General features: G+C 35.1%; 1 protein-coding gene across 1 annotated transcript in view; it reads right to left on the bottom strand.

The window, feature by feature from the left end:
* Positions 1 to 12,858, bottom strand: part of LOC124366726 — a 62,281-nt gene extending 49,423 nt beyond the window's left edge. The window contains exons 1-2 of the mRNA XM_046823326.1: positions 11,955 to 12,858; positions 940 to 1,803 (exon numbers count right to left, since the gene is read on the bottom strand). Of these exons, the coding sequence (XP_046679282.1) occupies positions 940 to 1,803; positions 11,955 to 12,788 (1,698 nt within the window). The 5' untranslated portion in view covers positions 12,789 to 12,858. The remainder of the gene's footprint in view (positions 1 to 939; positions 1,804 to 11,954) is intronic.
* Positions 12,859 to 24,638: the final 11,780 nt, after the last annotated feature.

Below are 24,638 nucleotides of genomic sequence, written 5' to 3'. Positions count from 1 at the left end.
TGTGTGTGTGTGTCGTTTTTGTATTTGCTAATCTTTTACTGTTTACTTTAAAAATAATGTACCTTTTTGAAATGTTTGCGGTGTTCTTTTTTATGTAAGAATTTACGAATAAATCTTTTCTATAGAATAAATTTTTTCTAAACGACACTGACAAAACTGGTGCAGTAAAAGTAGATCTTACGTACGGTTTTGGATATTTTGTGAGGTTTAAAGGTAGCGACGCGGCTGTATACGTTTTTAATAAGTATATTATTGTAACATCGCAGCAACACTAGTGTTTACTCACACTTGTGTGCTGCTTTCAATTATGATTAAAACAATCAATACGTACATTTCTGAGTCATATCAATTCAATGAATTTTTATTACCAATTTAAACGATTTAAAGTAGTAAGCTTTTACATTCACACGACATCTCTATCTAGATTGTCGTCTCAGATAAAACAAATATTACGCATTCAAAACGCATACTTTTAAAGGCCAACAAACGTGCTTATGACTATTTAAATTCTTAGATTTTTACGGTAAAACTTTTAAGTTTTCTGAAAACAATAAATAACATGTCACCTATATGTTAAGTCAAACCTTCAAACCTTCTTCAAGCTATAAATCCATTATTACTTTCATATTTCAACATGCCGGCCATATTTGACAGCTAGATTTTCTCCTAATTTGTCTTAACGAATATTTGTATTGGAAAAAGTAGATAATATTTTGCCACATGTTGATTATTGCCATTCACGTTATTGGTCACAACAAAGATTTGTGAGTTTGTTGTGATTGGTTATAACGTAAGAAATACAATTTATAAATATGCAAATCTGATTATATCCCGCCCACAGCTTAAAATAACTTATAGAATCCGATGCATGTTAACGATTTTCCTATCCCCTAAATAGAAAGTAATATTTAGAATGTAAAGCAGTGAATTAAATCTTACCTTTTGGAGAGGCTTAGGTTTCTTGACATGGATGCCACCAATTTGGATGACTTGAGGGCTGAGTGGTCGAGATCCATGTAGAGTGTGGTGGGTGTTAACGAATAACAGCGAGGTGTTGAGGGCGAGTTCCTCCAGAGGAGGAAGAGAGTCTCCGAACCCTCTCCTAGCGATCTTCTCTGACATGGGGTTGTAGACGAACTTGTACAGCAGTTGAGAGACGGCCAACTGACACGTGTTGATAATTCTGTGGAGGATGTCCAACTTTCCGTATTTCCTGAAGAAGATCTGAGGGATGTAGGAAGGGTTGTCAGGATTGCCGAACCTCGCATTGCCCCAGGGGAGGATGCTGCATGAAGACATTGCGATGACAGGAGCTTTAAACTTGTGGGCGAACCCCAGGAACACGTCGTTATTCCAAAGTTCTGTGATGATTAAGTCGAATTTCTCATCGGAGTTTAAGAGTCTCCTGATGTCCGGATGGGAAAAGGTGAGCTCGTTGCCCTCGATTTGCGACAGTAGGAAGCGGTGGTTCTCTATGAAATTTGTTGGCACTTGTGGTAGAATATCAAATGGGATGTTGTTGAAGAAGACGGTTTTGAAGTGTTGCAGGTTGATGTCAGTGTAGTTTCTGACGGGGCGGGGTTGCGGGTAGCTGTTGACAACGGTGACGTCATGTCCTCTGGACGCGAGGGCAAGAAGGAGAGGCTGAAAGAAGTCGAAGTGGCTCTTGGAAACGGTGGGGAACACGGCGAGAATCCTGCTGGAATATACCGTTGGGGAAAAGAGGAACAGAGCGAAGAAGACCCGTGAGAACGACGGAGACGGTAACATCGCGGAGAGAGGTGTGGACCGACTGAGCGCTCTCTACCAGGCCGCTGAGAGTGGTGGCGCTGGCATGGGCCGTCTTATATCGGTACTTACTTACTCATGCTAGTGCCCATAATCACTGCAATGTTTGACAATAATGATAAGTCAATGTTAGCTAGCTTGCCTCCATTAAACAAGTCTCATGTAGGTTAATACGGCAATTTGTAGCCGTTTGTTCGGTATTAATATGTACATTATGTTTTAATAATACTTACACGTTTTAATAAAAAGGAACGGAATAATTATTTGTTGAGTTTCTGTCGATATTACTTTGAGTACCTAAATAAATTTTTTCACTTTTATTGGTCACTCCAAAAATAGCATAAAATACGTTCTTCAGAATATTTTAAACCCCTAAAAAACTATTACTTACCGTTGATATGTAAAGTAAATACCAGTTGAAGGGGGTATGGTATCTCACCCTTGATGCGAAAATGAAAGATTACTGAGATAAAAATACGGTTTTATTACAATTTGGCGATATAAAATTTTTTAAGTAAGAAAACAAACTCTTGTACTTTTCGATAACCAGTAGACTACCCACTTATCAAAACACGTTAAAAAATAAATTATGAACATTTTCTTCAAAATGCATGTATTAATTTGAACATCTTCGAAAAAAATCTCGTGATTTATGTCATGGAGTGACATGCACTATATCATTGAACTCATTCTTTATAGAAATGAAACTTCATGCAAAATTCTAAGTCGATGCATCAATTCATTATCGATATATTGTGCGGACAGCCTAATAGACTGACAGACAGAAGCTTTCTATTTTTTTCTATTTTAAGCTAACGTCAGTAAATAACAAAACCCTTAGATTATTTATTTTGAAGGCTAACGTTCCATAGTCAATCAATTAGTCTTTTAAATAGTGCATTTTACTCTGGGTGAAATTTGATACTGTATTCTGATACTGATACTATATATTGTTCCAAATTTTTATGAATTTTGTATTTTAATGAGGCTCTGTTATAAGCTGAGCACACCAAAGCTGTGTCATCGGATTAAGCAAAGATTGATGAATTCAAATTCAGACTTAACATAGGCTATCATTTATGTAGCCTATACCAAAAACATTATAGGCCCTAAAGCGCCTCCTTGTGGTGTGCCGTAGCGCAAGTACATTGTATCACTCAAAACATTGTTCACTTTTACAGCCTGTCTTCTATGATAACAAAAGGATTCCAACCACTTTAACGCGTTACCACCTATACCATATAATCTCAATTTATTTATTAATATATTAATATATAAAGCATCAAATGCCTTCTGCATAATCAAGTAATTCCAATTGTGTAATTCCAAGTGTGTACTTATGTTTATTTATAGAGTTAGTAATGCAACTTATATGTTTGTCTATGGCTATATCTGTACCCCTCTCCTTCAGAAAGCCAAACTGATTTCCTGAAGAACAGGGACCTCCCAAAAAAGTAATCTAGTAACTTGGTTTTTATTACTACTTCAAATACCTTTGCTATTATGTTCATTACAGAGACCGGACGGTATGATGAAACACTAGAGACAACACCTGCCTTATAAATTGGTACTACAATAGCTACCTTAAAACTATCAGGACAAATTCCTAAACTTAAAGATTCCCTAAAATATGTAACAACAAAGGGGCAAAAATATCCATATTTTCCTTAATTGTTCCGCTACTTATACCATCAACCCCACTACTAACTTTATTTTTTAGTGATTTAATGGCATTTACCATTTCATCAAGGCTACAATCAAGGCCTTCAAGGTGCACATTACATTCTGAAATATTATCATTAAATAAATCAAAACGAAAAGCTTCGGATCGCAACTCGGAATAATACTTGTAAAATTAGCTACAATGTTTTCATTACCTTTATCAATCAAAATCACATCTCAAACTTGGATATTATTTAAAGAAGTTTTGTTCCCCTTTACAAATTTTTGTATTACATCCTATTACTTTTTTGAGTCACCATTGTAGTTGCTAATCAATTTTCGAAAAGTAAGTAAGCTTGTCTCTCTTTATCTGCCTTGCTACATGTCTTGTTTTACAATTTCAAATAATCGGTTCTTTTCATGTATCAAGTTAATAACGTAATCTGTAATCCATTCTTTTCTTTTCCTATTATTGTATTTATTTTTTCAAAGTACTCGATGCATTAAAACAATCACAATAGACTTTTTTAAAGTTTGAGGCAGTCAAATTTACATCATTATTACCTTAAAAATAGAAAACTCCAGTCAGCTAAATGCAAATGTCTTTTCAGCATTTTTTAAATCCAAAACGGAACAAAATATTATTTTTAATCATTGCTTGTCAACTCCCAACAACCTTAGCGTAATGATCATATCCAGCTCCAAAACGCAACTGTCAAATTTGATTTCTTTTGAGTTTCTTACAAGTATATGATAGGACATAGCCTACAGTTATTAAATATTCTAGTAGATTTATTTATTAATCTTTCAAAGCCATAAGATGAGATTAAGTTTAAATAATCCCTCCGAGAGCCCTTATTCTTCAATAAGTAATTATTCATATTACCTATTAACAGTAGGATTACAGGATTTACTTAAAATAGCCTCAAAATCATTTTTAAACTGATTAAAATTAAATCTACATTGTTGATATATATATATATATATATATATATATATATATATATATATATATATATATATATATATATATTGCAAAAAGTGAAAATTGAACAAGATGTTTATCAACAGAGAGATTAAAGGTAACGTTAACGAGCTCCGATGTAGCAAACAGATAACAGCTGTGAGTGTGGCGAAGGTCAATATCCACGTAAACCACAACGCCGCCGCCCGCCTGGTTGTCTTGACTGGGTTGGAATATCATGTCTTATCCTGGCAGCTGATAACGATGTTCTTCGCCGCTCTTTATCCAAACCTCCGTTAACGATATAATGTTATATGAAAAAGGCAAACTGTTCAAGTAGCCAGCTAGTTCGTCAAAGTGTTTCCTTAAACTTCAAACATTTAGATTAAATATCTTGAAATTATTCGCTGAAATAGGATAAACCATTTTATTTTACGATCACAGCACTTTTGGGGGGTGTTACATAATGTGAAATGTCCCCAGACTGATGAGTGATACCGGCAATAAGCCTGTTCATATCATCCAGTGTGGCAATATGAATCTTGGGACAATTTTCATCCTTTCGGACAAACACCTTGCCCGCCTCAGTCTAAACATATTTGTAACCATGATCCCCTAAGTTGCTTAGATTGATAAAGTATGTTTTTACAAAATGGGGTCAGATGGTCGTTTACATGCGCGCGCGCGTGTGTGTATGTGTTAACATTTTCATGTTGTAACTTTTTATGATAAAAAATGTTATAAGCATATTAAATTGTTCCAAAAACGAGGATGTGGCATGGTAGCAATAAATTACAAAATGTGTTGGTAATTATTAATTACTAATATTAAATTGCGCAAATATGATTCGTGTTAATGAATGCTTCTGAAACTTTGCACTCCCGCTATCTTGAGACCTCGAGATATAAAACATGTGAGTAAATGTTGATTAAAATTAAATTTCTTGCTTCTTGCTGTGAAATAGTTGAGTTTACATTTTTGAACAAATACGAACAACTACTATACTGAAATATTTTACTCGCCAGAATTAGATAACGAACTCATCAAAACTACGTATAAGTTGAGTTCTATCCCTGTACCATGTTTAGTTTGAATCTTGAAATCGTGTCAGTTATCTTGTTCATCATTGTTTACACAATGTTATTGTATACAGCTTTACGACTTTGTACGGGCGATATCTTTACACTGCGATATTGAATGACATTCGAAAGTTGTGCAAGAATCAATGTAGTTTGGAATTATGTAAAATTTTAACTGTCATTTTTAAGGAAAATAGTTGATTATTAAATTTGATAAGTGGGGAAATGTGGTGTCTGCAAATCCATCTCCAAGAGCTGTAAGGTTTAATATTCAATAGATTTTATTTTTTGCACGAAAATCGAATGGACTCTTGAAAGATTTTATTGTTTGAGACTGGTTATAACTAAATTTGTATTATAGTGGTTTTTGGGTTCTGAAAACCATGGTAGAAGAAAATGAAAAATATCTTAGGGTGATAGATTTCTATAAAATCTATTTAAAAAGTGCCATTGTGAATAGAATTGCCGTGGAAAACCGTGTGCACCACCTTTCCATCAGCTGCTTCACACTTGCTGCTTTAACACTGAACTGGAGTCATCCTGATCACCTTCATCTTCCAGATAAAATCCGATACCAATGTTGGAACATGCCCCTCTCTAGAGACTGTGTTAATTGGAAACAGAACAGGCCTGTCCGTCAACGTCTACAACTTCTCCGGCAGTCCTTCTTGTATTTGGAGCTGGAGCAGTTTCTACGGAGCTGGGAACTACAGCGTGGTGCATGCAGAATGGGACTCAATCATGCAATTCATAGTCCACTTCCATACTAACTGTTCAGGATTCAAGTCATTCCTAAAGCCACTGCTGCATTTGGTGGAAAACCCTGAAATAAAGTCTTGCTGGGATATAGCTTTGGTGGGAAGCCTGAGGCAATATCTCCAGTAACCTTGTAAGTGAGGTCAAGCAATGTCAATTTAATCTAAAGATTGTAAAGATGTGTACAGTTAAACTACTGTACATATCCGTTAGACACATTCTCCATAAGTTTCAATGCCATCTGGATAGATTGAATCGTCAGTGGATTCTCAATGCTTGCGTTTTATTAGTTAGTCTATTAAGAATCTGAGCTACCTTGCCTTGGTCGAAAGTTCCCGATCTGGAGTCATAACCATTCATTGCACGGAGAACAAAAATTTGTAAAACCTTTATCCAATCCATTTCACGAATGGTACAGATATGATTTCCTACATTGTGGAAGATGCCGAATTGTTGGCTCCTACAATATTCTTGCATATACTGTACCTTTACAGCCAACACCAAACACGGCAGCTATATACCGAAATGGAGTTTGTATTGAGTTATTGAGTTATCCATTGTAATTATAATTCAATAATTAAAGTTTTTTTATCAGTTTTGCTTGAAGGAATTGGAACACATTGAGACCCTTAGCAAAAGTTCCTTCTTGAGTCTTACTTGAATGTTCAACATCGACTTCGAATCTTCCTGTTAAAACAATATAAAGTCCGAAAACGACTTCTATTGCTCATGGCGACACAACTACTCGTAAATGTCACTAGCTATTCGCAAATAGCCAATAGAGGTACTGAACTTGTGAGATGATGAAGAGGAATTTAATTACTGTTTTTAAACCTACCCAATACTCAGTCATTATTGTTCTACCTTTTAAATTTGAGTTTTAATTTTAAATATACATGAAAAAACGTAATAGAGTTTTTATAACTCTCGGTGTTTATTTTTGTCGTACGTTTATAGTAAACAACCCATTCTAACTTTCCTGTAGTCTGAGAAATTAGAGTCTAAAAGAACAGCTGTTTGGTTGTTTATGTACTATCCTGCCAAGAAGTACTATGAGGTTATTGTGTTTCTATGTCTGCAATATTCCAGGAGATAAAAGGCGATTTGAACTGTATAAACACACAATCTAGTTTTTCTTGAAATCGGTAGAGAAATTTCACCTAAAAAAGAAATTAATCGTAAGCCGAACTAGTTTTGGTGTTGAGGTCAAAATGAGAGGGAATCAAAAGGGTTAAAAATATGAAATGATACTTTTTCTAAAATAATATTGTTCTTATCTTGACACACACACCGCCAACCGTCATACACGCAAATAAATCATACGTCAAATTAGCGGCAACTAATCATATACAGATCCTTCCTGTATATTATGAAGACCACCTTCATATAAGGTTCTTCCTATCTTTTTATATAATTGTTTCACCATTATATAACTATTATTCACATGTTATATCATTTCATATTTTAACCCTTTTGATACTTCACATTTAGACTCGATTTTTTTCCAATCACGACCCTTTGGGGTAATCCAGAAAATCATCAATAGTTAAAAATTATCATTTAGATTTAAATACACCAGAGTGTTTCCCAATAAGGTAATTCTGCAGAAATGTCGTGTATGATATCCAGTTGTTTCGCTTCACCTGGAGGTCTACCAGTCAATTCAGGTCGTAGTTAGAACAATAGAAACTAAAATCTAAGCATTTAATAAAATTAAAGGGTCTTTTTCGTTTAAGGGCCAGCACAAAAGACCCTACCTTGCCTATTCAAAACTCAGATCACGCGATGCTTGCCCGCTGAGCAGCGTCTTGCGCTGCTTGCTCTTTTAGAAAAAGAATTAACTCGAGCTTGCAAAGTCCAAGCCCAGATCAACTCACCACGCTTTATTGAACAAGAAAAACTAGACAGAACTAACGCGGGTTTCATTACAGGTAAAAGATAAGTGGCGTGTGTTTATAACTGATAAGATAAGACGAGTTTATACTAGAAGTAGTACCTGGACTACTGCCCTACGAACTAATAACACAAAAAAAAAACGATTAAATGCACTGTCAGTCAGGTATAGTATGTTTGTAAGGTGCTGGCCCTTAAACGAAAAAGACCCAAATTAAATTCTATACTTGGGACCAATAATTTAACTCTGTTTTATATCAACAGAGCTTCAAGGTAACTATTATTTAGGACCAAATTTGGACGTTATCAGTAGATCGAATACAGGTATTTACAGTTTGCATAGAATTCTCAAGATTTTGAATGTGAGCTTAAAATTCATTTGCTAACAAAGCGTTCCTGATTGTTATTAGTTATTTATATTTTATTCGTGTAATTGATGTACACAAAAATGTAATTTTTCTTGAGTAAAAAAAAATTATTAATAATACGAATCTCATATACAAAATGATTTAGAGATCACGATATTTCTTTACTTCGGTTGTGTACATATAGCTATTATGAAAATTTAATTGTTACAACCAGACATAAAATCAAATAAACGCATCATTGCATAACTTGAAGCGAGTCAAGCATATCATCAGTAATTTTATGTCTAGGTAGGTCAACTATAAAACACGTTTTAATAAACATCTAGTTTTTATATATCTTACTCTTAGATTTTTGGTAAAATTGTCTACCATAATTAGACAATTCAGGTAGAAACTTACAGAGCAATGTAACGGTAACAGCGAATGACTAATATATTTCAAAATAGTACAATTGGCAAACTAAAAGTGTTGTACTTTAGTTTTTCGTTACTACTAACACTGTCAGCACTATTAACAAAAGTCACTAATACACAACTACCGTCAACATCAATAGAGATAAGAATGATGTTAAAACTATTACTGATTGGCCGTTCAAAGTAATTATTGGTAGGCGTTAATTAACATTACTCTCCGTCTCTCTCGCACGAAGCGCGGGAAGTTTGCGAAAGGGGCTGCTTTTGTGTATTTCTCAATCCCAACTTGTGCATAGATTCTTCATTCTGAAAAAAATATTAACCGAAATTTACGTGTTGTACTGACTCAGTCAGCTGTTTCAGATAAAATATCAAAACAAATAAAACGAAACTGAACTATGGTTTGACTACGAGTATAAATTCAGTTTAACACAAGTTACAATTTAACTCGAATATTGTTATCAATTTGGGGTTTACAACCCCCCAACAACCCCCTTAGATACGCCAATGTTGTTAACTTTTGAGGTTATCACAAAACAATGAAAATAAGCAAACTAAGTTGCAAAGTAATAATTATTTATCTCAGTCAACCGCTCCAAGAAGAGTGTTTCGACCGAAATAAGTGACCTTAGCTTGCACTAAGTCGTTATCAACAATGTCAGTAGAGTCGTACCCTCGATGGAGTAGCATCAGCAAACGGCATAACAGTATGTTGTTACCTAAAAAAATAGGCGAACTAAGTTGCAAAGTAATAATTATTTATCTCAGTCAACCGCTCCAAGAAGAGTGTTTCGACCGAAATAAGTGACCTTAGCTTGCACTAAGTCGTTATCAACAATGTCAGTAGAGTCGTGCCCTCGATGGAGTAGCATCAGCAAACGGCATAACAGTATGTTGTTAGCTAAAAAAATAGGCGAACGAGCGGAAGAATTGTTTGCATAGTTTTCATCTACTCCACAACCTACAGTGTCACTCCTCAGAGGTTTGAGAACAATTTGATAACTCGAATCTTCATAAACATGTCCATGTTCTTTTTTTTACAAGGGAACAATACTGCTGAAAAGTGCAAAGCTGACCTTCATACAGTGACAAAAACATGTAATTGCGGAACATAATGGTATGTTTGGTGTTTATATGGTTTTACTTATTCTCATGATTGAAATGAAAAAATCAAGTATAAGTGAGTTAAAACTACAATTTGATTTATCCATAACGCTGGAAAAAGCGGTATTGTGAAAAAATGAATGCCAAAGAAAGATCTAACGGATCTAGCATATCTGCTGTAAATTACCTAAACCTAATAGTTCTTTTTATTCTTTTTAATAGGCCATATTCTGCCCCCCTCATGGGTCACTGGCCTGTGCGCGGACCTTATCAAACACATTAAGGGGGAGATACGATAAAGTACAATGTCGATAATACTGGTAAAAAGTGCAACAGGGTCACATACAGGATTTGAACCTGCGCTATCTCTAACTCGTATTCAAAGTTGGTCGTAAAGACCGCACAGCTTTACCGGCGGTTTTTAATTGTAATTTAAATTACAAATGCTCGTAAGCAACAAACGGGTACAAAAAAGGCACTACTGAACATGCTAGATGTACAAAATGTAGTAATGACTGGCATAAACTGGTCAGAATATTCTCCAAATTAGACATATTAAATGATGGAATTTCATAATTGCCTTTTAAAAAACCGAAGAAGAACAGAACACTGGAAGGCGGGTGTTTTTTAATAATACATAATTATACAAAACGTATATTATTGTTATTGAAACAAATAAAATGTGATTTGGTGATGCTTCAACAAGAAAACAAACTTGAGTACTTGAGGCAAACGTAGCTCCTGAACCAGTAGAGATATTGAAAAACTCTCAATAGCAAAAATGTCTTATTTTTAAGAGTATAATCTAAAAACAACATAAAATACAGGGTGTTCCATAAAGAATTTTAAAGTTGGCCACCATATTGGAAAATGGCGGCCATCTTCAAACAATTTGAAAGTTTATTCCTGAGTGAAACTTAAAATTGAGCAAGTTCCAAATTTAAAGTGTGGTGCTAAGTCGTGTAATTAAAAAGTTAGCTTTTGGATCACTTTAAAATTAACCCGGTATATGCCTAAGTTTGACAGCTGCGTTAAACTCCTACACCGCTGGCGCGAGTAAACTTTGAAATTTTGAATTGGTGGTTAGCACAGATTATCATTGGAAATCATGCATGCTAAACCCATTTTTCTAGTTTAGTATTCGAGTCAGAATCCAGTATAGAGTACTATAGTTTTTACTAACAATCGCAATAGCCAAGCACTCAGGCCTCGTATGTTTCAGAGAACGCTGCAATTAGACTTCAATTGGCACAGTTGATCTAACAGGGCCCGGGCCAAGTACAGTTCGTGATTGATCACAAGAATTCTCGCCCTGTCGTCATTAAACTGTATTTTCACTTTAAATACTGCATTAATGCATATCGCGAGATAACACAGGTAGTTCCGTTTTAATTTACAAGTAATATAAAAGAACATGAACATATATGCATATTTTTTTCTAATTTAGACAATCTAAACAATCCAACAACAGTCAAACTGTAGTACGCTCCACAAGGAGATATAAAAAGATTAAGTTGGTATAATGCATTAACTTGTACTTTTAAAGATAATGAATGATGCCATAAAGTTACACGTTGTAACATTTAACTGTTTAAATAAAAACATTTAATTAATAAGAAAACTATGTTGTAGTAAAATATTGATAGGCACTTGAATTAAAAGGTCTGATAAAGACAAAATACATATGAAGTCAGGCTACACAATAAATAATGCCACTGAAATATATTTTTAAAACTATTATTTTAACTAATATTGCTTATTGCCATGGTAAACAGATGTGGATAGCCTACCTAAAGAAGTAAAATTATGCTATATGAATCTCTTATATTGTCAGCATCTCCTCGAAGAATAAAGAGATTTGATATCTTAATTAACACATACCCTTCTAAACAAAAATTATATGTTTTGACGCATGAAAGAGTCTTACCTCTTGAAGGGGCTTAGTTTCCTTGATGTGGATGCCGCCGATCTGGATAACCTGAGGGCTGAATGGTCGAGATCCATGAAGTGTGTGGTGGGTGTTAACGAACAGAAGCGAAGTGTTAAGGGCGAGATCCTCCAGAGGAGGAAGAGAGTCTCCGAAAACCCTCTTGGCGATCCTCTCTGACAAGTGATTGAAGAAGAACTTGTAGAACAGTTTGGACACTACCACTTGGCACGTATTAACAAGTCTCTGGAGGAAGTCCAACTTTCCGGATCTACTAAGGAAGGTATTTGAGATATAAGAAGGGTTGTCAGGATTGCTAAACCTTGCGTTGCCCCAGGGGAGGATGCTGCAGGAACTCATTACGATGACAGGAGCTTTAAACTTGTGTGCAAATCCCAAGAACACATCGCTGTTCCAAAGTTCTGTGATGATTAAGTCGAATTTCTCGTCGGAGTTTAAGAGTCTTGTTATATCCGGATGGGAAAAAGTCGGTTCGTTGTCCTCGATCTGCGACAAGAGGAAGAGGTGGTTGTCCAGGAAACTGGCAGGAATTTGAGGTAGAATATCGAAAGGGATGTTGTTGAAGTAGACGGTTTTGAAATCTTTTGACAAGTTGATGTCAGTGTAGTTTCTGACGGGGCGGGGTTGCGGGTAGCTGTTAACAACGGTGACGTCATGTCCTCTGGACGCGAGGGTGAGAAGGAGAGGCTGGAAGAAGTCGAAGTGGCTCTTGGAGACTGTGGGGAACACGGCGAGGATCCTGCTGGAATCGGTAGTCGGCGAAAAGAAGAACAGACAGAAAACGATATTTATGGCAGACGGAGACGGTAACATCACGGAGAGGTACGTAGGCCAACTGAGCTCTCTGAGGCTCACTGGGAGTTGGTGGCGCTGGCAAGCGTCTTTAATCTGTATTTACTCATGTTCCTACTTATATCACTTTAATATTTGACAACGATAATAATACACTGTTTGTTAGCTAGTCTTCAAAAAAGCTTTAAAGATTAATAGCTTAATTTGTTGCGGTGTGAGTGCCTTCAATATTTACATAGTTTACAACAATATTCACGACCATTAATAGTTTATGATGAATAAAAAGTTAAATAAAAATTATTTCAGCTAAAGTTTTTTTAAATTACAGTGATGCGTTCATTTACTAGGTGTTTATTAATGTCTCTAAAACATTATTTAAATCGTGTGTATATAATCTAGTTAGTTCCAGCGGATATTATTTGGCTGTATTTAAAGGACATTTTAAAAAGAGGCACTCTAGATCACTCGTAATGAGGAAATAGTTTAAATATAGGATATAATATTCGTTACCACAACATAAGGTACTGTAATTACTTAACTTTAAGGTTTAAATGTGAGATGGCGAACTAATTATACACCTATCTACCGTTCTTTATACTTTGACCTTGAAAGTATTTTAAAATAAGTATAAATGTTAGTTATTAATGCATTTGTAATTTCAATAATTAATGGCTTGAAAGGAACATACATATTGGCAATAATTCTGTTTCTTTTCATTCAATAAATAGTAACAGTGATCTACTTTTTCAATCTTTTAAAGTAAAAACCGCAAACATATCTATTGGTTGGGGATAAAAAATCAAATCTGGAGAATAAAAGGAAGGTAGGGAAGTAGCAGATATTCAGACAGTTTGAAGTTCAAACAACAATGCGTAGCCGTGTGGTAGATAACAAAAAGTCTCTTAAAACCTAAATAATTTCACAGGGTACTACAAATTATTTACAAAGGAGGGAAACCCATAATAGAAAAAATAACTGTTTATCCCCTAAGAATATTTGTTTTACTTAAACATAAACTCTCTGTTAAACTTAAACATAACAACGCTAAAATAGGACCAAAAATAAAATTTATTTATGACGACGGGAGAAGTGATCTGTGAAATAGACTTGGTAGGGATGGGAAAAAGCATATATTACCACAAATTTCAATTATATTTGTTAAACAAAATAGTATAATAAATAACTCAAAAATGTTTTATGAATGAAAAAATGTATAGATTCATGGAGCCTAATATTGTGGCCAAGGAGTACTTGAAAAGATGAGGCAGTACATGCTGTCACTAGTATAATTTTTAAACAATCACAATATTTGTAACGAAAAAGTATTTCCTACAGTAAAGAAAATCATTATGGATCATGGGAGTTGAGATATTTAAGATTGTAGAAGTTTAGTGTAGGGCATAGCACACCAGTGTAATAAATAATTCTTTATTTTTCTTTGATGATAGAATAGTAGATGACAACAATGTTTTATGGTCATAAATATTTATTTTATATAATGCTACTTCTCGATTTTCAATCCACAAAGTTTCGTCACCATATTCGTTCGAGATAGTTACATTTCCTACTGACACTGTGACATATAGAAGTTTAAACAGGGTGTGTTAACAATTGCCGGATGCGTGTTAGTGTAAGTGTTTTGACCAACAACGTTTATGGGCAAAATCCAGAAAAGAAATAAACACCATTAAATATTCTTATTGGTCATCATGAATTATATTTAACAATATTTCTCGTATATGGAGTTTACATACATGTTGGCCAACCAATTCAAATGGTGAACTCTCGTCGTTTTTTTCAGTTTTTACGAGTATGTCATCAATAGACATGGTTCTGGAATAACCATTTTAAACATCTTCTTAAGATACCGTCAATATAGATTTCTTGGCAGCCGTAATAACTGATTATTAAAGAATCCGATGTGATAATTATCATATTTGAAATATCCTGGTTCCAAATCTTCCTCAAGTAGGCTAACCTTTGCAATGATTTTTGAAATTGTATTCCTACGAGTAGCTTTTTCTGAATGCTGCTCAATTTGAAGCAAAGCAGCAGGAATCATCTCAGGCCCATAAAATACATTGTTTATGAATGATTGGATAGATGTAGTACCATGGATATAAAACTCAAGAATGTCTTTGCCGTACCAGCTCTGAATTTGTTGTTGTTTTGTCGAAACCACTTGAAATTGTTAGTAAACTGTGGTAATTAACTCTGCATAAACTCCAATTATTTCTGAAAACAGATTTGAGTTTATAATACCTCCTGTTTGTGTGTTGCCCGTCGGAAAGTGTTCTCCAACTCTGACTTCCGTCAATCCACAATCAAGTCAGTCTTATCTCTGAATTTTCTCTATATTCTCGTCTTATTTTGAGCTACTATTTCATTATCTTCAGACCTCATCTGCCATTTTCTTATTGGGAGTCGATAACGAACGTGAAGGCACTCAGTGCATGTAATCAAGCAGTACAGTACAGATAAGCCAAATTGGAGCCTCATTAAATTAGCTCATTTGATTGGTAATTTATGAAGAATGTCGAATTTCTTTCAACGAGCCTCACAAATGTAACATCTTTAGGTTGAAAGTAATCTCGATTATTGATTTGAAACTTTTGTCATCAAATATCGTGAAACTAAGTGTAAAGGATATTTCAGTATTCTTTTCACTAATAATTTGCTCCACAAACTCACCATTTCATTGTCTTTCGCATTTATTCAGCTAAAGAAACGTCCATTGACCCCTTCAAAAACCGAATTTTGATGACAGGATAAACCATAGTAGGTAATGATCGAGGATTTTTAGAAACCAAAAAGTACACCTTTATAGTTGGGTTGGGTTCCTAATCACCAATCGCAAAGGCACAAGTGGTATATTGATTTAAACACGCTGGAATCATCAGAGTCCATTCCTAAGAATATTTGCTAGTATGGGCAAGAGCTGCCGTCGAAGCCTATTTTATTATCAAAGCACTTAATTTATAGTAATGCAACGAAGAAATCACATCTTTTTGAACCTCAATCATTGAATGTATTAATTGTTTAGCTGAGACAGAAAATATTTTTTATAAGTTTCATTACTCGTTAGATAATTTAGGAATAAACGTACATTTCTGTCACATTATTCAAAATAAGTTTTTGGTCCTATCTAGGTTTTAAACACGCCTGTTAAATGTTGTTGAGTCTTATACAATATTTAACAGAGCCAGGTATTTTTTTTATATTTTTAAGGCGTACGTATGCGCAATCGATAAAATTCACCCACAATGTGCATACTTTATGTTACACAAATCAAATGTAAGCCGGGGTACCTAGGGAAGCCAGTTATAACCTTCATTTAACATAAAGAAAAAATTAAAATTATGACTTTTATAACAACTTTTGTTTGCATCCATTATAGAAATAAGTATTGTTATTATTTTTCAATCAGTTTTTATATATTATTTTTAAAATACCCAAAGAAATAATACAAGAATTTGTAAAACGATTTTAAGAAACTATTAAGATAAAACGCTCAACTTAGAAACAAACAGAGTTAAGCATGAAAATCACATTGAAGAAACGCTAAGGCAGTATAAATGAGTGTGCCAAGGATATGATGAGGCCACCGGCTTATCTTGTTATGGGATGTAAGCCTTAGGTAATGGACATACGGAAAATCAATTTTTTCGAGCAGATTCACCGTTCAGTTTTAATGTTTCTGCTAAGGAAATCGTGGTTTTGCCTCTCTGTGCAACGATTGGAATCCCTCATTATGACATCATTCTTTCCACGTCACTGGGGTTTCAAACTTGAGAAAAGAATAGATTAATTTCCGTTGGAAATTTTGTTATTCCGACGTCAATCAATTTTGATTTCGTTGAATAAAGTTTGATTCATAGAAATTTACAGCATACGGTGATTGGAGATGTTCCTCAGGTATAACTGGTTACCCAATACAGGCCCCGAACCTCGCATGATTCATAGACCTTACAATTAGGCTTTAATTACTACAATTAACCTGGGGCGTGTTCGCTCACAGATATAATTTAGGCATTGATTTGCCTCTATAAATTTATATCAGCTAGGTTTAAACTGAGCATAAAAATACGGCAATTTAATAGTTACAACAATACTAGTAAATTTAAATCGTATAATGCATCTTTAAACTTTGTATTCCACAGTCTTATTTCAATTTAATGAGAAATCAATATGGTATTTAATGTAAGTTTGTGCTAACTAATTACCATCTAGCTGATTAGATATCCTTCATCACAATGAGAGGACGCCCCTCTCTCCAAGATTCATAGGAACATTTTTCACGCCGTGTAGTAAACCTGTGATGCCTTGTACCATTTACTATGAGATCTAACCATTACTTAAAATACAAGATAATGCCGCTATGACAACCACATATTTCTTTATTCCTCCTTACTTTCCAATTTAAAAAGAACACACAAATTAACTAGTATTTTCATATTTTCAGAAACTAATAAGTACAGAACCCGGAATGTATGTACTAAAAAGATTATTTTGACATTATGTTTAGTAAAATTACAAAGTGACCAATAGTATGGGATAATGAGTACATTAATACATTACTGAAATGTATTCCTTCCTTACTAATCATATTTTTGCTATAGTTAGAACACACCACATACATACACACACACTCTCCCCCCCTCTCCTCCCAACGATCTCCTCCCTCTCACCCACTCTTCCCCTCGTCTTAATACATTTATATATGCATACACTATTGGTTACTCTACATTTACCTTTTTCACAATTAGTGCATTATTTAATATAAATAAAAACAAACTGTATAGACATTCACCTTCTGGAGATTGGTAGGTTTCTTGACGTGGATGCCGCCAATCTCCACAACTTGAGGGCTGAATGGACGAGTTCCGTAGAGGCTGTGATGGGTGTTAACAAATAGAAGGGAAGTGTTCAGAGTGAGTGCCGCCAAAGAAGGTGCAGAGTCTTCGAACGCGTTTTTAGCGATCCTCTCTGACAAAGATTTGTAGACAAACTTGTAGAGCAGTTTAGGTATAACCAACTGGCACGTATTCACAAATCTGTCGAGGAAGTTTCAACTTCCCGTATTTCCTGGAGAAGATTTGAGGGGTGTAGGAAGGGTTGTCGGGATTACCGAACCTCGCATTTCCCCAGGGGAGGATGCTGCAAGAACTCATTGCGATGACAGGAGCTTTAAACTTGTGGACAAACGCGAGGAACAAATCACTGTTCCAAAGTTCAGTAATGATTAAGTCGAATTTTTCATCGGAGGATAACAAATTTCTGACGTGCGGATGGGCGAAGACGGACTCGTTGTCCTCGATCAGCGATACGAGGAAGAAATGACTCTGTAGAAAATTCGGGGGAATTTTATTCAGCATATCGAAAGGGATGCTGTTGAAGAACACTGTTTTTAAATCTTCTATGTTGATGTCCTTGTAATTTCTGACGGGATAGGGTATTGGGAAACTGTTTATCACTGTGACCTCATGTCCTTTGGTGGCAAGAGCGAGAAGTACAGGCTGGAAGAAATCGAAGTGGCTCTTGGAGAATGTGGGAAATACGGCAAGAATTCTGCTAGAGCATACTGTCGGGGCATAGATGCAAATTCCGAAGGAGATAACGAGAACGATAGAGACGGTAACATCGCGGAAAGAGGCGTAGGCAGACTGAGCTCCACACATTACTCGCATATTATTAAACTGTAGTGGAACCGGCACGAACAGCCTCCTTTGTGTAATTAGTTATTGTTATACTTAACCATGTTTGATTGTGTGGCACTAATTTACTTTACTTATTCTAGGATAATGATTCAAATCTGTATAATTCTTAACAAACATAAAGAGAACAACATTATATTGGCTTGATATTTTTCTGTGTTATAATAGAAACTACGTCATAACGTAATTGATTGCAACCAATTAAAAAGTAAATACTTGTGTTTTTTTAATGACCATTCCTTATTTACTATACTTTTTAAATTGAAATATCAGTACAATTTTACAAGGAAAATCCAGATTGGAGTCTCGTTTAGGCCTTGTTCTTCAATTGGTTGTGTGTTCACATAAATTTCTCTGAGAATAAAGAGAATGTTTATGCATGTGCATGGTTTATGCAAGTTTTAATAATTTAATAGATCATAAACAGTGAAAAGGTATTTAATATCCATATCCTTCTGAATCAATCTTGTTGTATATAAAAACACGATAAAAAAATAAAAAACAGATTAAGTACTGAGCTTTTGAAATATTAATAGGAATAATTTGAGTGTAATACAGATTGCATTGTAATTTAGATATACTACTTCATTAACCTTAAAGTTGAAATTTAATCTATTCTGTAATTTCTATTGCGGTTTCAATTGTATTTTACCCAAAATTTAAAATTTAATGTTTGGAAAAACAATGTTTATGAAGATGATGTGTGTAAAGTTTTGTTAAGCATCCAATAGGTTGTACATAAAACCAATATTGTTCACAAATACCGTTTTAGGGTAAAAATATAGAACTAAACACATTACATAGATTTTAACAGGCTATACCCAGATGCCACCTTTGGTCAAATCGATATGATCCTTTGCATAATATTTACATATCTTATAAGTATGTATTGACATGTATACATAATAAAACGGAGAGGGAATAAAAGAAAGCTCGTAAAAAGCGCTGAATCAAAGATATAAATTCCTATCCAAACATAGGGTTTTTAACTCAACAGAATATTCCATTGGGCTTGCTGTGCGAATAAAATACAAGGATATTTACGTAACTAACATTATATAATGATACTAACACATGCATAGTACAACATACCTCTGACAAAGTTAACCAGTAAATCGGTCAGGGTCTCTTGAAGTAAAAAATCAAGTGATGATTAAAGATAAGTAGAAGCTAAGAGCCAATTTGGATTATATAAGTACACAATCTTAATTTTTATATAAATGATATAGGCAGTTCCAAGAAAGAAATTGATTTATATAATGCAATATACATTTAATATTGTAGTTAATAATGGATAATTTACTTACAAATTACTAATTAAAATACTAAAACGGAAGTTTATAAATTATGTTTAACGTCATACTTTATATTATTATATTTGTACTTCATCATAAACCATTAGCACAAATTTGCCGAAAGACAGTAATCGAGATCCAAGATTTTTAACATTTTTTGAGATTTTTCTGCCCTCAACCCATACCGACTAAAAATCCCCCCCCCTCTTCACCAGGCTTTATTTAGACTCCCGCGGAACTGCCGTTAGGTATTATTTCACGGGGGAAGGCATCAGCCGAAGCTCTTGCTACTCAGAGGCGGATTTAGAAATACAGGCCCCTAGAGTCCACCTGTGGTACGGGTCCTGGGCTTTTGGTTTATGCCATTTGTTAAATTAGGGACAAAATGGTGATTTTTAAGGGAATTTGCAAGATATATTTTGTATTGTCTGGCCTAAAATATTAGTGCTTCGTTAGTAATAATATAATCTTTGTACCCATATTGAATAGAAAATTTAATACATTAGACAGCTGTAATCTCGTTAATTAATATTACTGAGGTTATTTTATAACTGAGGTTATTTTAGTTAAAGATAAGCCACAAAAGTAAACATAACTTACACTAATGTGAATTGGTAAGTAAACAAGAAAAGTACAAGCGATATTAAGAACTTATGAATAAAACTTTAACAATAAAATAATTATGTTGTAAATCGTGTTGCTGATTGGTTTCCATCCAAACTTCCCTGTAATGAAGCCGTTTATGATGTCCTCATGGTTGACTTGTTTCAGAATGTCTTGTTTCATACTAAGCAAAACTAAAACGTTTAGCCTGTCTCCTGGCATAGAGGTCCGGAGTCTGTTCTTGATCAGCTTCAGCTTAGAGAATGATCTTTCGGCAGAGCAATTAGTCACCATCAAGGAAAGTTACATTCTTAACGCCACTTCTACATTAGGAAAGGAATCTTTTACTTTATTTTCCAACATACGTTGATACTTCCACCTTTTTTTACTAATGTGCTTTTCACTTTTCTCATATTCATTTTGAAATTGGTTGGAAAAATTCTTGAATTGTAAAACTTCGTTGCTCAAATCTTCGTCTAAATCTCCGTTGTAGCTGTCTATTAGCGCTAACACCTCATAATTAACACGGTCATTTTATGTCAACGTTCAGAGCATGTCCAATTTGTTAGGGAACCAAAACCTCGTATCGATAAATCCATATGCTTGAAGACCCTTTGGCAGTCTACCTTCAAGTTCATCTATGACTGTAGTGAAGCTTTGGGTCCGGAATGTATCAGATTGGGTTAGATCAACTTCTGAAGCTTTTACATAGCCGTTTACGTTTTGATTCGACTTCAAATTCTTATTCTAGACAGTTAATTTGATAGCTTCCTGCTCATACTCCTCGAAACTTTCCCGCTTACCTTGAATCAGGCTTCTTAAAGAGTTCAATAATGATGTGGCTGTGTTCACGTCGATTCTAGGGTTTTGTGAAGATTCACTAGTTTTGTTTACTTGACCCTAAATATTACCTCAAAAAAGGCATTTACAGTCCTGTCTCTAACTTTATCATTTTTCGAACTAAACCCAGAGCAGTCAGCAACATGAACTCTTGCTCGCAATCACGCAGATGTCTCTGCTGCCCGCTCCCCGCACCGGTGAGAGCCATTTAAATGCACGCCAACCCGCTGCTCTGCTCCCAATGTCACCATACATTAGCCCTGTACATTCACAATCATGGTTTAGTATCAAGTATGTACGTACTATATAATAAAACACGATCAGTGACATTATTTTGTAATTTTAATTGCGGTGCGGGCTCCTAGGCGCGCGCCTATGCTTAAATCCAGTCCTGATTGTACTGGTGTTAGGGCATCCACCTCATTATTCCGGCGTTTCTCTGTTTCAAGCTCTCCTCCTGTTCCTCCCGTCGTAGTTCAATGAGGATTTCCGTGACAAAGGCGCAGACTTCCCAGGTGGTTTCTGATGCAAGCATTACCAGAATCAGGTTCTCCGAGGTAATGTTTCCTGAAACAACCACTAGCTCTGCGCGCTGTGCTTCGAATCGGGGGCACGTAAAGAAAACATGCTCTTCCAAACACACGGTCGGCAGGTAAAAAACTATGTCCGGGTACGGGGAAATACAATAAAATCTTTTGAATTGATGTTTTGTCTGTTTCCAAAAAATGAATCAGTGTTCTCAGGACAACATTATTTTTATTTTGAGAAACACAACTATCACTAAACAACCTTAGTACCGAACAGTCCTGAGAATCAGCTTCTGTCAAATAGTTAAAGAGAGCCGATGATATTTCGACACTGCCTTTCTCTGCCTGCTCCTCTATCCAAGTGTAGAATATGGGGTTTTGAGTTTTTAGATCAGTAATACAAAAGTTATAAACCCCAATTTGTCTCGCGTAATATGCTTCTTGAATCGATGTTTTCGGTAGTGGCTGGATGTGTTGAAGATCGAAGCAAAGGCTAACAGAATGAGGCACATCCATTTTCATGAACTCATAAAACGCTTTTGCTCTTCTAGAATGAACTCGCTTTTCAACCATTAGCTGCGCCCATTCAGCAGACTGTGCTGTTACACTTTTAATTTGTTCTTTGAGAAGGCACACGTACTGCAAGTATCGGAGGCAGGTAACTTAAAACCTATGTTAAACTCGTTTACAAAAATCCTCCTAAAAATGCTGCATTTCACTTTTAACTCCTCTTCACACTGATCATTATACATTTTACTTAGTTTACTAATAGTTAACTCACTACACTCAGATATAATCTTTTGGACTTCTTTCTGCTGTAATGTAATTCAGTTCCTCTGAGTTTCTTTACGTACTCTCTAACACTTTCCTTCTTCAGATAGTTCTTATTTTTTGTTGTGTCACCTCCTCGTTTCTCTTCAACAGCAACCCCAAAATGCACTTTTTTGCTATGTTTTTAATTCTAGTTTCTCCAACACCAATAACAGTGCGAAAAAACTTTAAACATAGGTACAGAGGTTTTAGAACCAGACACAGTTGGGAAAAAGTATTGTATTGAGTACTTTCGCTCAGGGCCAGGTTTTTTCTTTTTGTTTTTGTTTGCCGGTCTAGGCCTATGGCTTTTAATTTGTGTTGTATGTATGAATCAGACTAGCAATTATATTGTCTTGCCTTTTCTTGTCTGGAACTTTATAAAACTCTTCTTTGAAAGCTTTAATGTCATTAGGTCTTATTTTTACGCACATGAAACGTTTATTGTTGTGTTTACACGGTACAAAAACTACGGCTCTTTTAGGAGCTGCATACCTGGTAATCTGTTCACTTTTTCTTTTTCCTCCTGTAACTCTTCTCTTTCTAGTCCCTTCATTTCCTTCACCAACACTTACACTTCCATCTGCACCATTCATTATCCTTGAAATAATAATGTAACTACTAATTGTAAAATAATACTTTGTCAGTCTAACCAGTAGACACAAACACTTCCAATACAAAACCCTCACATAACCTAAACATTTGCAAAACTCAACTGGGTCAGCTGAGTGGCAGTTGCAGCGCTCCTATTGGTTGGTTGAAAATAAGTTGGTTTGCATGAACCAGTACAGTGGAAATAAGTTTTTTTGCATGTAAAGGAGGTTTTAACATGCTTTTACCATTGGAAATAAATTTTTGTGCATGAAACAGATAGAATAAACCACTTTGGCTTCAACAGAACAATGCATTGGTACATCTAACTCATCTTTGATTTTTGTGTGACCTAAGCCTGTTTGCATGTTACCTCCTCACTTATTCAATGTCTAAGAACAATAAAGCTAAAGACTAGTGGTGGGAATAACTGAATGAAAATAACTGGTTAGTTCAGTTATTTTATTTTAACCGATTAGTCGGTTATTTTTGCTGCATCCGGTTAAATTAGTCTATAGACTAATTTTTCTACCGACTAATTTTTCTATAAGTTAACTGATTGTGCAGACTTAGTCTATATTTGAATTAATAGTTGATTCTGATCAGTTATTTTAAATTAGTCTTTAGATTAGTTTTTCTACCGAATTATTTTCTGTAAGTTAACTAGTTGTGCAGACAGTCTATACTTGAATTGCTCGTTTATTATAATAAGTTATTTTTATTACTGAAATATCGTTCTTTAGCGATTAACTTTCGGTTAACTTTGGTGATTCGTAATTAAAATAAATTATAATTTTGCAATTTGAACGGCAATTATCTTGTAGTGTTATAGATGATATATGATAATATAACATTTTAAAATGTTATGACTATAACGTATGCACAGAAAAAAAGTAATAATACAATTACAGAATTTCGTTTTCAATTACGGTTCTGCCAGTGCGGGTTTGCTTGGAATTTTTGGTTGTATATTCAGGTCCGAACTCAGGCCGGGTTTTCGTACAATTTCTTCCGGAGCCAGTCACATGTCTATATGAAGGGACTGTGTCTGGTGGGGGGACACGACGGGGCCCGACCGAATATCTTTACCAGGGCTCGCCAAAGCTAAGTACGGCCGTGAGTAAATTGGCCGCGCCGCGCCGCGCCGCATACCTGTCTCAACAGGAATGGTTCATTCCCCCACCACCCCATCCCTTTGACTCTCCATACCTATCAAAGAATATAAATAATCAGTTCAGTTCGCACCTACTTATCTCCAATAGAAGATCTTCTTTTATCAAACTTTGATGTTTGATTTTTTATAAGACATACAAAAATAATTGTGTAGGTATTATGGTTAAGGTGTTTCGTGAATAATAGTGTTTTGTTTAAATACAAAAATGAAATGCGTTATATTGAGAGTAAGTTAAGCAGAGCATTAGGCTAATTGTTTAGGTGTAATTGTTATCTGTAAATAAACTCTGAAATTGTGTACTAAAATGTGGATTGAAT

The sequence above is a fragment of the Homalodisca vitripennis genome, chromosome 7 (genome assembly GCF_021130785.1).
Source record: "Homalodisca vitripennis isolate AUS2020 chromosome 7, UT_GWSS_2.1, whole genome shotgun sequence".
Classification (NCBI taxonomy): Eukaryota; Metazoa; Arthropoda; class Insecta; order Hemiptera; family Cicadellidae; genus Homalodisca; species Homalodisca vitripennis.
Note: the sequence above shows the minus strand (reverse complement) of the source record. Positions and strands in the feature narration are given on the sequence as shown.